The 13,894-nt window shown below is 42.4% G+C and overlaps 1 protein-coding gene across 1 annotated transcript in view; it reads right to left on the reverse strand.

The window, feature by feature from the left end:
* Positions 1-298: 298 nt before the first annotated feature.
* The window catches only part of TLR5 (toll like receptor 5), a 32,784-nt gene continuing 19,188 nt past the window's right edge, over positions 299-13,894 (reverse strand). The window contains 2 exon segments of the mRNA XM_050316478.1: positions 299-4,420; positions 4,422-5,024. Of these exon segments, the coding sequence (XP_050172435.1) occupies positions 2,437-4,420; positions 4,422-5,024 (2,587 nt within the window). The 3' untranslated portion in view covers positions 299-2,436.

Below are 13,894 nucleotides of genomic sequence, written 5' to 3' on the forward strand. Positions count from 1 at the left end.
AGCAAGTAAAAAAGAAAGATATTTTGGATCTCTTTAAAAATTTTACACTGCAGTTATTCATATGCCTGTAGACCACTCCACAATCAGGAATGGTTCAATAGCATGTTCTCCAAAAGGTCTTTTACTGCTTTTTTTGTAGACCCCTTGCAACAGAATTTGCAAGGCACAGATGGGAGCTGGGTTTCTTCTACATTTCTAAGCTGCCTCTGTGGTAGAAAGTTTTCCCAGCTGCTTCTGACACAGGTGTGATCTCTTTAATTTTCCAAAACGTTAGCAAGCACAGAGGCAGACAATGAAATTTCATGCAAAAGTTTTATTAAAACCTTTATGTAAAATGACAGACCTTTCCAAAGACTGAAGTAAATGCAACCTTTATGTACCCGCCTCCCGCCAGTGGCATAAGCACGAGCTAGACAGCAGCATTTCAAATGAAATGGAAGAGCCATAGTTAAAGACATCTCTGTATGTACTCGTCATCCCTGCACATGTAGGTTAGCAGAAGTAAGTTTTAACTTCCTGAAGTGATAGGAGTGCCTTGCAAGTGTACAGTAAGGTCCAAGCTGGAGAGGGCTCTTAATCAACACTTGACGAAAAAACGTGTTGTGACAATCATTCAAATATAATTTCTAAGGGAGCTTTTAAAATCCCCAACTCTTACACCACGTACAGATGCACAAACAACCTGGACCTGCAGACGATCTTCATTGTACAGACGCATTCCTGAAACGCCCCGGGGTGGCTTTTCTGATCGGCCAGGGGGGCTCTGGGAAGCCCGGGCTGCTGATGATTCCCTAGCCCTCACTCTGCAGCACCGTCTTCCCCCACTGCCGGCAGCTGCAGTGGCGGGGAGGCAGGAGGGGTTCTGGAAACCCGGGCTGTTACCTGAGCCAACAGCGACACCCAGGGATTCCCCAGCTCAGTCCATCCCTTCTTCGATCTGCAACCCCGTGTCCCGTGCCGCCTGAGAAATATTCCAAGGTTTAGCCAATTCCCTCTTCCTGAATGACTACACTGATTGAGAGGGAAGAAATACTGTAGTAACTGTAGTAATTTTATCAATAGAAATCCTGTATATTGGTGTGCTGAGAGTAAATTAGATCAGCCACAGGCGCATCTATGTTCAAATGACTGCATTCATGTGAAGTGGATTGTACTTTTTCGTCTCTGTCAAAACAGCTTGGATGGTATTATTTGTTTGCAGCTAAGGTCAATATAGACAACTTATAAAACCTCCCATCCCTGCTTCCTCACTACAGCAAAAAGCCTTGCTGAGGCCCTGCTGAAAGTATTTTGGTAGTCTTTTGTTGAATAAATGTACAGAGATGAACAGTACACTCAAGGAGTATGTCACAGTCAAAATAATAGGTGCAGGTTCTGTATCAGTGAACACCGAGTCAGACTTCTGTTAAAATGCCCCTGAACAACATCTTGAAGACACACCTGAGCAAACAGTGGGAAAATAATTAGAGAAGTAAGAGACTACCAGGCATTAATGACCCCAGAAAAACATTTCAGTAGAAGCAGAAAAACACCTTAGAATTGATCAGGACACAGGATGTGCTGAGAACCAACCCAAATGACACAGTCCAATTACAAAGTGCAAGTGTACTTCCTAATCCCGGAATGCCAAAGCTGTCTGTCAGTCACTGGGTCGGTGTACAGCCTGCACAGCTACTGAGGTAGTCTCCTGTTTGCTTTTCAAGCCTAGGCTTGCTTCAGATCCAAAGGGAATGCCTGTTCCTCTCTGCAGGGCAGAAGGCAGCTCAACTGAAAAAGCACCAGGCTGAAACAGCAGCAAATGAGGTAAACCAATGACTGTAGTTTTACGGTAACAGAAGTTGTGAAGGGGAAGGGCACGAATGAAGTCCAAAGTTTGTTACGTTCCCATTGAGAAGCTGAGGGTAATGGAGGAGGAAACAAACAAATGAAGTCTGTGTTACAACAATTTTAAGCACAAAGGTGCAAAACAATGATTCTGCTTTGAAATGGAGCATAAAGTTAAAAGTTCAGAAAGCACAGAAACAGTCCATGAACCGATGGTCAGGCAGTGCCTGAAAGCAATATTTGGTCACTCCATGGGCTCTGTTTATAAAAATAACCATAAGCATCCTTCTCTAACTGAAACCCACCTGTAAGTAGGTAGTACTCTGAAAATCAGAACTGAATTCTCTGAAGATGAACATCCAAAATGTGGAGTGTCTGTGATTCATTTAATTCTTCTGAAAAATGTGTGTCACAGTCCGTAAAATAATTGTACTTTGATCTATTTGCTCGTTGCTTTCAAGCTGTCTCTATGTTTTGTAGGATTTATACTGAATCAGTTCTCTGCCTGTCTTTTCAAGGAAAGATGATCCAAACTTCTGTTTACTCCTGCCATGGCACAGCCAGAAATGGGATATTTGCCAGGAATGTCAGTGTCAGATATTTGCCACACTGTCAGTGTGACACAGTTGCTACAGTCTGCAGCTCAATACCATTGGCTTTCTTTTGCACCTTTTTTTCCTTCAGAATTTGGGAAGAAAGGCTATTTAAAAACCAGTCTACATCTTGATAATCTTCAGGCCACCGCAAATACTGACTCCTTTGTAAGAAGTTTCGAATTGGTTTGTGTTTCATCAGTTGATATTGAGAAAGTGACCCAACCACTACCATTATGAGGACATCTTTCAGGTCAGAGAAGTACCTGCTCTGGGCAAAATTGAAGGCTTCCACACACCACCCATCTTTGAGAAACTGCCTGGTCACAACACAAATTGTTTTCCTGCTGTTCCAAATGGCATCACGAATATTACTGATATGCTCTTCCCCAGGCAAGAAGTCTCTTTCCTCAAAACACAAGGTAAATCTGTTTTTATCCAAATACTGTGAATCCAGGTGCTTTAGCAAAGCATTCTGGACCCATTCAAAGTCATTTTTGCTGTAGCACAGATACGCATCATATCTGTATTCACTTTTATCTGTTACTTGTGGACGGTTGGCTATTATTTTTTTGGCGATAGTTTTATACCAGATAAAACAAATCCCCCGACAGCGAGTAAAAATGATGGCTGACACCAGAAACATGAGAAGGGTGACAGAGAGGAAGATGAATAGTGAGAACCTGAGTGCCTCCTGGAGTTCATCTTCATCACAACCATCGTATTCCAGATACGACAGTGGTACCCCTGCAAATTGAGGTGGGTAGGCACAGTACCTGTCAGATTCTGAGCCAGCTAGGGTTACATTGGTTTCATTTAGCCACACTAGTAGGCTCTTTAAAGAGCAATCACAGACATACTTATTATGTGTTATATCCAGAATACTCAAAGTCATAAAGACTTCAGGGTCAGGGGAAAGCAGCTGGTTTCCAGATAAGTTGAGGGTCATTAGGCTCTCTGGAAAAAGCCCAGGAGAAAGATGAGACAACAGGTTGGAAGCCAGATTAAGGGTTTTTAGAGATGTCAGACCTCTAAAAATGTCTTGTGGAAGAGCACTGAGGTAGTTGTTATTCAGATGGAGAACCTTGAGTTTGGACAGTGCCCCAAACATATCCAAACATAAATTTCTCTCCCACACAAGCTGTAACATATTTTCACCCAGATCCATATAGACTAACTGACTATTTTGAATAGCATTATCACTTTTCACACAGTAAGAGAACCGATTCTGTTTTAGGAAGATATATTGCAGTTCTGGAACTTGGAAAAGAATATACAGGTCACCTACATTTGCCAACCAATTTCTTTCTAAATCTAGGTACACTGCATTTATTCTTGTGTAAGCTACAGTCATTAGCTTATTGTCACCTAAAGAGGCATATGTCAGACGTGGAAAGGAAGGGAGCTTTTTAATGGCGTTGTCTCGGAGATCAATTATTTCCAGACTTACTAAGTTATGGAATGATTTTTCACCAATCATCCCAATATGATTCTGCTGTAAATCAATATATGCTACACTATGTAGGCCCTCAAAAGTATAATCGTACAACTCACCTAAAAGATTACTTGAGAGATTGAGAGTTTTTAGGTTGCCCAAGCCAAAAAATGCTTGCCTTTGGATTTGATTTATCTTGTTTTTGAAAAGGTTCAGCACTTCCAGATTACCAAGGCTTTGAAAGACTAAAGAATTGAGAGAGAAAATGTAACCCCTTGAAATATCAAGGGAAATGAGATTACTTCTTCCTAGTCCTGCAAAAGTATAATTATCTGGATTTTTTAAGTTTTGAAAGCCAAATCCCGAACCCATTATATGATCCCTAAATATTAAAGAACTGATTTGAGTCCCTTTAATGGCTGTAAAGAAATACTGGACTAGCTCTGTGCTCCAGCCACTTTCACTAAGGTCTAGTGAGTTAAATGTAATATTTGTGAAAGGATTTGGGCATTTGGTCCAGTCCACACTTTCTGCCTTGTACAAATAATTAGAACTGAGGTTGAACAAAAAAATGTTTTCCTCGGAAGCTGGTAAGATTGCTCTGACACAGGTTGGATATCTTGTTGAATTTCAGGTTCACAGTTTTCAAGGCTGTCAGATTATAAAATAATGGATGAGGCTGAAGTTTGGTGATTTCGTTCCCTGAAAGATCCAATTCTTCTAATGATCTCAAATCTTGAAAGTAACGTTCCTCAAGGATGGAATTTCCAAGGTAGTTCTGAAACAGGCGGAGTACAGTCAGACTTGGCAAGCCTACAAAAGCATCAAGATCCAGTCGAAGAATCCTATTGTATCCCAAATCTAAGATACGCAGGTTTGGCAGGTTCCTGAAAGCTCCTTTCCCTATGGTGACAGGATAGACCAACTGCGTTCCGAATTCCAGCAACAACAAGTGCTCCAGCAGCGGAAACGAAGTGTCAGTCACTCGTCTGATATAGTTGTAAGTTAGGAAAAGCTTCACCGTATCCTTTGGCACAACTGGAATATCTGTGAGGTTGCAGAAAAAATATATGGAGACTTGGGCTTCTGAGTAGCAGCTCCTTGATGCACACACCCCGATAGCTAGCGAGAGTCCGAAGACAAGCACTAGCTGATGGCATAACATCGTGAACCTGGGTGAAACAAAGTGAAAACAGGGAGCGTTAATTCTGCAGTTGGCTGTCTGTGCAGTGACCTGTAGAGCCCGTTTTTAACAGCTGTGGAAGAGAGGACTAATGTCACACTAGAAGTTACAAGGTTCCCATGGGATCTACCCTTTCTCTGAAGTCTAACATGAGCTATCTCATAGGCTGTCTGGTCAGAACACGGGCCCCAAAGAAATGTGAGCAACTCCTCTGACCCAAAAAGTAACTCTTCTTTATGTACCTTAAGGGGGGCACCATGACCCCACTAGGTAGGTGCTGAAATCTCGGCCTAGCTATTTAATTTGCACCATGGAACTGGTAATGCTGGCATATTAGCTAAATTCCTTAATCAGTTATCCAAACAGGTTTAAACAGTTTGGAATACCCAAGTAGAGTGCAATCATCCAGTCATCTCAACAGAGCAGGCCAACGCTACTCTTTCCCTGAGCCCTCTCCTTGTGAGGGCTATTACCTAATTGGAATTTAGATTGCTGTCACACAGAAGCACCTAACAGCCTCAAATTTTTAAGAGGAGGACCTCTTTTGGGGCTCCTGGAGCCTCAGACTATGTTGACAATGTGAAATTGTTCTTGAAATGGTTGTGAGATAGTTTTGGAAGTATAGGCAGGAACAAGGCTCACAGTGAAGGAACAGAAAAGGCACAATAGCCTGAAACTCTGCTGCAAGAGTTCATGTTTTATGAAAAATGGTATTTCCTGAACTGTAAGTTCCTAAGTTATACAAAAAGGTGGATAACGTAATTTGTGCAGCTTGCTGATGAATCCATTTATTAATATATTCCCCCTCTGTATTTTCCTTGCATTATGCCATCTGTCTGCCTGTCTCCCTTTAAATCCAAGACAAAAACCTCTTCAAAGCAAGAAAGGTCTTTTTTATTGAGCTTGGTAAAGAACAGAGCAAATTATTAGCCCTGAAGTGGTTGCTTGCGTGCTGTAGTTTTTTTAAAAAACCTTCTAACTAAGATTGCAACCATCTGCTTCTGCTTTTAGACAAGCATTTATTGAAATGAAATGACAACCCAATGGAAGAATTTCTGTGTCCTCCAGCACAATCTGCTTAAAAATTGTTAAGTGTAAACCCTTGGGGAACCAAGCCCCCAGTGGCCATCTAACATCTGCAAAGTAAATCTACATCATAGAGGAAAATCTACATCATAGAGGAAAAAAGTGAGGCTTTGAACAATTATTGTTCTGATTTGAGCACACTGCTTCTTTAAAGCACAAGTACAAACCTCTATGCAGAATACTGTACTATTAAACTCAAATCATCTTATTGCTGTCATGCAAAGGGATTTCTGGGAAATGAAAAAGTCTGTCAGTAGAAACCACTATGACATTCCTGTTGCAAATACCAAAGCAAAGAGTAAGCCAATTTTTAGAGATTACCCACTATATAGGAAATACAAGGATATGACAGCACAGTCCAATCTCACTCTACCAAACATCTCAAAGTCATTGATTATATTAAAACCCTAACTTGTAACAGCTGTGACTACTAGAGTGAGTCTGCAAATTTTCACCTGAGAGGCTCAAACACCATGTGGGAAACACAAAATACCTCACAACTTCAAATACTAATCTTTACATTTTTAGGACATTCTCGTGTGCTGAGGACAAGATCTGATTCTTGAAGTAAAAGAGATTATGAATATAGGATGAGATTGTTGAATCCTGAAGTCCTGGCATTCAAATTTCATTCACATTTAGTCTCACTAAGGAATTTAGGATGTGCTGCAAAGAAAAGCAAATGTGCTGCAAAGAAAAAGAAATTGCAGGTAGTGAGTATCAAAATTCTGTTTTATTGAGCACAGTAAAGAACAGAGAAAATTAATAGCCCTAAGGTGGATGTTTTTGTACTGTACTTAAAAAAAAAAACAAAACACTTAAGAGATTTTAACTTCTTCTATGGGGAATAATTCCAAGGACTAGAAATTAATTATATTTACTAACCTCTTTTTTGACCTAGTATAGACTTTTAAAGGGGACATTATAAACAGTAAACTATGTAATGTTTGTTGTTGTGACTACAGAATGTTGTAGGCTATTAAAAAAAGACCCAAATAAACATATAGCAGGTGATTCAAGGTCTTGTTTACTTTTTTACAATTTTCTTTCCTAGAACCATGAAAACAAAGCACCAAGTTTCCCTTTTAGCATTTGACAACTATGACATTGGTTCCTGTTGACATTGTAATATAAGCTGTTTAGCACAAATAGTTTTAGATTACAGTTATCTTTCATACTTTTACATTTTCATTCCTTGTATTTGCCCGGATGCTATGGCTAGTTTTTAAAGTTTGGGCAAAATCACTGCATCATCAAACGCAGTGGCAGACAGAACTTTGGAAGTCAATATTTAATGGACACGTGTACAATAGAAAGTACTTTGGAAGTCACTATTTGATGGACACATGTACAGCTAGAAAAACTTCAAAATGCTTAGAATGGAAGAATTAGGAAATGTTGTTTTTGAATTTTAAAATGTAGCTTTATTTTCTTTATTAGAATATAAGAAAACAGTGAAAGATTTTTAGCCACCTTTCCCTTTATACTTACTTGCTTTTCCACATTCTTGTAAGTTAAACAAATACCTAACAATCTTTCAACAGTTGTTACATTCCACCTCTGCTCTGGTTTACTGACAAGGAAGATTTCACTTGTAAACTCTTTGCTCCCTCAATCTTTTCCACATAAGTTATTACCTTCTCTCCAGAATCTTGTCCCTCCATGAGTAGGAGGGCCATGCTGGCAGTAAGTAATGCCTCTTACTGCTCTCATGAGGACAGTAAAGATTTGTATTTTAACAGAATCCCATCATGTAGCATTTTATACAACCCTTCACTGCTGTACATTAGCCTTTAAAACCTTTCAGGAAGAATATTCTTCCGACAAAACAAGGATCCTCCCATTCAATTACATGTCTGTGCATGGACATGGAGATGAAGGGATGTCTAAATGCTTCATTCACAGAATCTTAGAATCTTCAAGGTTGGAAAAGACCACCAAGGTCACTGAGTCCAACCTATGACTGAACACCACCACGCCAATTAAAACACAGCACTAAGTGCAATGTCCAGTCATTTCTTGAACACTTCCAGGGATGGTGACTCCACTACCTACCTGGGCTGCCTCTTCCAATGCTTAAACACCCTTTCAGTGAAAAAGTTTTTACTGATGTCCAACCTGAACCTTCCTGGCAGAGCTTGAGATCATATCCTCTTGTCCTGTCAATTATAAAAAATTTTCATTTTTGAAAACTGGAGCAATGAAGTTCAGAGAACCAGGGCCCAGCATGTGAGATTTTGTTTTCTTTTACTGCATTGATGTCAGAAGCGGTAAGCAGTGAAGGGAAGGGGAAAAGTAAGAGTGGGATGAAAAATGTGGCAAATGTTTTTAGGATGGGAAGTCCTAAGCAGTCTATGTTTCTGAGCAGGGGTAAGAACTTTTACAATGCAGGGTGAATATTCTACCTAGATCTAAAGCCATCAAGTGAGTGCATACAGAATGCACATTCTCTAGCTCTGGTCTCCACCTCCTGTGCATCTGGATGAGGGAAGGCAGATGCAGATGCTTTGAGTCATCTGGAACTTTCACTATTGTACTTCTTTGTAAAACTTTTGTTAACCTGGTTTTAAATCACCTAGAAACTTTCACTAGTACAAAAAAAATGATGGGAACTGGCAGCACCTGAGAGTGGATGTTTAAGCAGTGCCTGTTTATCTCATCACAGGTGTGTATGCCTTAGGACACCCAGAGAGACTGTCAGTAAGCAAGGCTTGAAGTAAAGCTGAAGAGGAGGACTATGACTGTCTTTTTTGTTACTCATGCCAGAGTAACAACTCTCCCATGGAGAGTTAGAAAGCACTTGCCATTCCCCTCTCCACATCCCCAACAAAAATGCTCTGGATCCCACCTAAATAAAGAATGGGTTACATACCCTGCTTCTGTCCTTGCTGAGGTCTGAGGCTTGCTTTCTAAAAGAGTGACCTGAAAGGAAAATTTCAGTCTCAGAAGTGGTTTGGAGCAGCAGCAGCTGCCTCCTGTGCTTCCTTCATATAACTCTAGGTCAAACATAAACCAGCACACACCAGTGGGAGGGAACAGGTATGAACTCTGTGTGCTTATGAAAATGAGCAGCAGGCCTCAGTGTTCTCAGTTGTCAGCCATAGGTTTTGGGGAAAAAAAGGAGCAGAAGTGCTGGCTATCTGGGTGGACTCTAGGGAAGACCAGTGTAATATAATCACCAATGAGACTGAAAGAGTTTAAAAGTATTTTTAATAACTTATTGCAGTGACCATGATATCCTTCTAAGGAGATTCTTTGTAGATGACAGCTCCAGTCAGCCAGAGGAATTGTGTGCCCACCACATGCACAGACTACTTGAAATAATTCCAAAAGGATGAAGTCCTGTGACAAAGGGTACCAGTCATTTTGGTATTTAGGATGTGGTCAGTGGACAAAAAGGTAAAGACAGATGTAAAGCTGGTCAAAGTTTCATATCTGCACCAAAAAGGAGAAAAACTAGTCCAGGTCATTTTCTGTAGGTCCCTGAATGACAGAAGAGTAGGGTATATATATAATAAAGGTAGCAGCATCTTTTGATGAGTGTGTGAGAATCTCATCTTTAATTGCCACAAGCCTGCTTTGGGATTAAGGATTAAGGGATAAACATTAATCCTACTGCCAAATTGGAAGGCTTTTCTTCCCTTTAACTTCACAGCTAAGGGTCTTTCAGTTTGGACAGCAAGATGCAAGAGCTCTCTTGGAGCCTGCACGAGTGCTGCTGTTACCCTGATGCCTTTCTGTGAAACACCACTACTTGTCACAGGCAGCACAAAAGCTCCCCAGAGAAAAGGGAAAGATAGGATTCAACAGCTGCAGGGTATATTTCTTGCCTGTAAACCCAATGCATAGAAGATAGTCCTCTTCTCTTCCTCTGTACCCCAAAACATTAGACAACAAAGAGGTAAACAACTGTTAAGTTGTCCCTTATTATTTTTTTAAAGTGATATGTTTGTGTATAAAATTACAGATTTAACTTTTGATATGCACACTGCTTTCATCATCACTTTACAGCTTTTCTTGTGACTATTTTGAAAGTGTATTTCAGCCAACTTCTTTATGTATTTGTCCAGAGTTCAGCTAACTGAACAGAGACTGTTTTATATTTATTTAATCTAAACTGTTCTTCCTCGTTAGTTACCCCCAGATCCTTCTGCCAGAAGCTGGCCAAGTGCAGCAGTCAGAAACAGTATCAATAAAAAAATCAGCTGCAGGTACAAAACAAGTAGGCATGAAAAAGCTACTGGGAAAGGGAAACAAAGATCAGAAGGAGTTTGGAACCTGCAGTGGGTTGACCCTGGCTGGGTGCCAAGTGCTCACCAAAGCTGTTCTATCACTCCCCTCCTCAGCTGGACAGGGGAGAGAAGATCCAATGAAAGACTCGTGGGTCTAGGTAAGGGCAGGGAGAGATCACTCACTGATTACTGTCATGGGCAAACCAGACTTGACTTGGGGAAATTAGTTTAATTTATTACCAGTCAAATCAGAGTAGGGTAATGAGAAATAACTTTTTTTGGGGGGTCTTTTGTTTTACCAAATCGTAAAACACGTTCCCCCACCCCTCCCTTCTTCCTGGGCTTAACTTTACTCCCAACTCTCTACCTCCTCCTCTGTCCAGTGACACAGGAGGACGGGGAATGGGGGTTGTGGTCAGTTCAGATGTGCTGTCTCTGCCAGTCCTTCCTCCTCAGGAAAGGTCTCATCACGCTCTTCCCCTGCTCCAGTGTGGGGTCCCTCCCACATCAGACAGTTCTACACAAACTTCTCTGATTTGAGTCCTTTCCACAGGCTGCAGTTTTTCACAGATTGCCCCAGCATGGGCCCCTTCCACACAGTGCAGTCCTTCAGGAACAGGCTGCTCCAGTGTGAGTCCCCCCCGGGGTCACAAGTCCTACAAGTAAATTTGTTCTAGCATTGGCTCCTCTCTCCTTAGGTCCACAGGTCCTACCAGGGGTGTGCTCCAGTGAAGGTTTCCCACAGGGGAACAGTGTCCTTGGGACCCTGATCTGCTGCAGAGTTGGTCCTCAAGGAGCTGTAGGTGAGTATCTGCTCCACTGTGGCCCCCCATGGGCTGCAGGGGCACAGCTGCCTCACCATGGTCTTCACCACAGGCTGCAGGGGAATCTGCTCCAGCAGCTGGAGCACTTCCTTCCCCTTCTTCTTCACTGATTTTGGTGTCTGCAGAGTTCTTCCCCGCTTCTTAAACCTGTTATCCCAGAGGCTCTACCACTATTGCTGATGGCCTTGGCCTTCAGTGAGTCAGCAGTGAGTCCATTTCACAGCCAGCTGGCACTGGCTCTGCAGGACATTGGAGAAGCTTCTGGGAGCTTCTACCAAAACCTACACAAACCCAATACAGAACCTTTGGGTAAGTTGAGGGCATTTTTGCTTAGTTTCAGGTTAAGCCCGACTCAGTATCAATAATCTCAGCTAGAAGGACTTTCAGATTTTAAAAGACTCTTGATTCAGGCCAGAACTTTTAGAACAAGGACCGCAACAAAGTCAAAGAAATCCTTTCTTTCTTTTCTTCTCCTTCCCCTTTCAAGCCCAGTTTATTTTTACTCCATCTTGATTTCCTCAGTGTCTTTTCCTTTTCACTCTCCTTTGGCTTAGACATAGACCAAGTGCCCCAGGATATAAATGAGGTTGAACTCCTACACTAGTACGACCTACTGCATCTGCCTGCTTTCCACTGTGCCTCTTAGCCTGGATTTAAAGGCAAGACTTCAGTTATCTTTCTGGGGAATTTTGTTGTGCTGGCTGCCCAGTCAGAAAAGTAACCCCAAGCAAAGCCTCAGAATGAAGATTAGAAAGCATGCACAAACCTAACACAGCCCATGCACGATTATCTGTCCTATCCCTGGCTAGTGCAGCTCTCATCTTGTTTGCACTGCGCTTGACCCTTCTGTGGAAACACCCAATCAGAATGAAGCAGACTTGAATAACAACAATAAACCAACCAAAAAAGCAAACCAAAACCAAAACTAAAACTAGAGAGTAAGAAGCAATGCAAACAATGGAAACTGGTCCCAGTTGTTTATATGTTACAGGGCTGAGAGTTCTTCTAAAGTATCTAGAACAGTTGGGCTGGTTACCTATGAGTTTCAGTTTTTCTGAGAATGGCTCATTGAGGCTGTGACTGTGGGAACTGGCAGCTCAAAGTGAAAGTTAATTGCAAAAGAAAACTGAGGAGTTGACTTTAATACTCCAGTTGGGCAAAACAAGAGGAATACTGGTTGGATGCAATACTATGCCAGAGGCATGTACTGACAAAGGGAGTTAGAAGACAGCAACATCCATTGCTAATTCTGTACTCAACACTGGGCTCTAAAGCTGAAATATGGTTATGGATTTTAGCTAAACTAATGCTTTGGATTCAGCAACAATAATTAAGCAAGAAACATTCTATTCCAAAATAATTCAAGAAATTTATCCTCCAACCCCTGCTCAGCAAAAAATCACAGAATCACAGAATTGTTAGGGTTGGAAGGGACCTCTGCAGATCATCATGTTCAACTCATCTAGTCCAACCCCCCTGCCAAGGCAGGGTCACCTAGAGCAGGTTCCACAGGAATGTGTTCAGGTTGGTTTTGAATGTCTCCAGACTCCACGACCTCTCTGGGCAGCCTGCTCCAGTACTCTGCCACACTCAATCTAAAGAAGCTGTTTCTCATGCTGAAGTTTGAGTTTATGGCCATGGCTCCTCTTTCTGTTGCTGGGCACCACTGAAAAGAGTCTGGCACCACCCTCTTGGCACCCGCCTTTGAGATACTTGTATGCAATAAGGAGTTCCCCTCTCAGCCTTCTCTTCTCTGAAGGAAGACTGTACAGGCCCAGCTCCCACAGTCTCTCCTCATAAGAGATGCTCCAGATCCCTCATCATCTTTACTGTCTTCTGCTGGACCCTCTCCAGTAGCTCCTTGTCTTCCTTGTACTGAGGAGCCCAGAGCTGGACACAGCACTCCAGATGTGGCCTTATTAGGGCCAATTAGAGGGGCAGAATCACCTCCCACAACCTGCTGGCCATGCTCCTCCCAGTGCATCCCAGGATACCACCAGTCCTCCCAGCAGCAAGGGCTCACTGCTGGCTCACAGTCAACTTGTCATCCACCAATATTCCCAGGTCCCTCTCAGCAGAGCTGTTCCCTGGTAGGTCAGCACCCAACCTGTACTAGTACTTGGGGTTATTCCTCCCCAGGTGCAGTACCCTGCGCTTGCCATTGCTGAAAATGCTTTCTTGTGTGCACAGCCACGTTTCTGCAGGACAGATGTCAGGTCCTGTTACCTGACACACTTACGTGCTTACAGCCTTGTGGTTAGAGCAGTTTCCCTGAGTGAGAACCAGACTGAAGCTTCTCAGACTGAGGCAGGCTAAGCACTTGTGTCTTCCACTTCCTTTAATGGCCTAATTGGGCCAGAGCATCAGGGACCTCTCCTTTCCCTGTTCAAAGCTTGAAAGAAAATGTTCATGGCTCGTATGCCCTGCACTAGACTTAAAAAGCTGCAGCTAGAGGTGCTCCATGCAGGCTCCCCCGAGGAGGTCTGACAGGGGCCAATGCTTTGTATTGACCTCCCCAGCACCTGCAATTGCTGTGCAAGGCTCCTCACCCCAGGGTGCTCCTGTGCAATGGCTTATGTGCACTGGGAGCCACAGGAGATATGTGTGTGGGGGGGTGCCTTGTGGGTTTGTGACTGAAGGAAGGGCCTTTCAGATCACATTTTGGAGACTTGGCTGCCTAAAATCCACTGAAATTCACCTAAACAGAAAAATATGTC

Source organism: Myiozetetes cayanensis, unplaced genomic scaffold (genome assembly GCF_022539395.1).
Source record: "Myiozetetes cayanensis isolate MyiCay16 unplaced genomic scaffold, myiCay2020 scf2-11, whole genome shotgun sequence".
Taxonomy (NCBI): domain Eukaryota; kingdom Metazoa; phylum Chordata; class Aves; order Passeriformes; family Tyrannidae; genus Myiozetetes; species Myiozetetes cayanensis.